Source organism: Cyprinodon variegatus, unplaced genomic scaffold (genome assembly GCF_000732505.1).
Source record: "Cyprinodon variegatus isolate N-32 unplaced genomic scaffold, C_variegatus-1.0 Scaffold1679, whole genome shotgun sequence".
In the NCBI taxonomy this organism is placed as follows: Eukaryota; Metazoa; Chordata; class Actinopteri; order Cyprinodontiformes; family Cyprinodontidae; genus Cyprinodon; species Cyprinodon variegatus.
In genome coordinates this window covers 35,707-36,689 of record NW_015152132.1, presented here as the reverse complement: position 1 = coordinate 36,689, position 983 = coordinate 35,707, and the positions used below count along the sequence as shown (strand labels likewise).

Sequence of the window (983 nt, the reverse complement as noted above, 5' to 3'; positions counted from 1 at the left end):
TCATCCATCCATCCATCCATCCATCCATCCATCCATCCATCCATCCATCCAGCCTCTTGATGTTGGTCTGTAGCAGCTGTAATCAATTAGATCTTTTCCATGATAGAAAGCTGCTTATTTCTATGATCAGGGGGCTTCCTCTGCCTTCTGAAATGTTTTAATCATGGCGTCCTGATCTAAAGCCCAACTTTCCCCACAGGTCGGCTGACAGTCTGTGTTCTGTGAATATTGGATGAGCAGTGAAATATTGATGCAGAGCCATAACAGGCTGCTAACTCTGTTTCTTCAGGGAAACTGGGTCACTCAGAACCGAAGAACAGGCGGCCTCATGGTTCACTAAACTTATCTCCTCTTCCCTTAAGCTGCCTCGACCGCTGCATCAGGTTTTAACAGGCACCGGGTCATCCGCTGATGCTTATTTACCTGTTTGGTGCGTCGTGGGGCGGGGCTGTTGGGGGCGCTTCCTTTGGCCGGGACTCGGAGCGGGTCCTGCGGTCGGTCAAACAGTTCTGGTTTCAGCGTAGGGAATGTCTCATAACTGGATAGGACGATTGTGAAAAGCAAAAAAAAAGGTCAAGGTTAATCTCCACCCCTCATCAGTCAGACCCGCCATCGTGGGTGGAGTCTACCTGTAGTGGGCGGCGCACTCAGAGCCATCAGCTTCCTGCGGCTCTTCAGGCGGCATGATGAAGACGGTGTGCTCTCCGCTGTGGGTCTCATCCAGATCCACCAGCCTCACCTCCTCTGGCTTCTCCACATCCACCTACGGACAGCCACACCCAAATGTTACCTTAATGCCTGCAGGTAAACAGCAGTGGGTTCTGCTGCAGATGAAACAAAAAAAACTTGAATGCTATGTTTAGACCGCACAAAGCATAGCAGCAAAAACGCGCATGCTGCTTCCCTATTGATGCTTGTATAAGTTTAGTTCTGACGCGCGGATGAAGCATCTTTGCTGCTCCAGCTGCGCGGTTATAAAGTGG

At 50.6% G+C, this 983-nt stretch overlaps 1 protein-coding gene across 1 annotated transcript in view; it reads right to left on the bottom strand.

Moving 5' to 3' along the window:
- The window catches only part of dennd4b (DENN/MADD domain containing 4B), a 27,992-nt gene that overhangs the window by 15,268 nt on the left and 11,741 nt on the right, over window positions 1-983 (bottom strand). The window contains exons 12-13 of the mRNA XM_015404261.1: window positions 630-763; window positions 424-538 (exon numbers count right to left, since the gene is read on the bottom strand). Coding sequence (XP_015259747.1) covers window positions 424-538; window positions 630-763 — 249 coding nt within the window. The remainder of the gene's footprint in view (window positions 1-423; window positions 539-629; window positions 764-983) is intronic.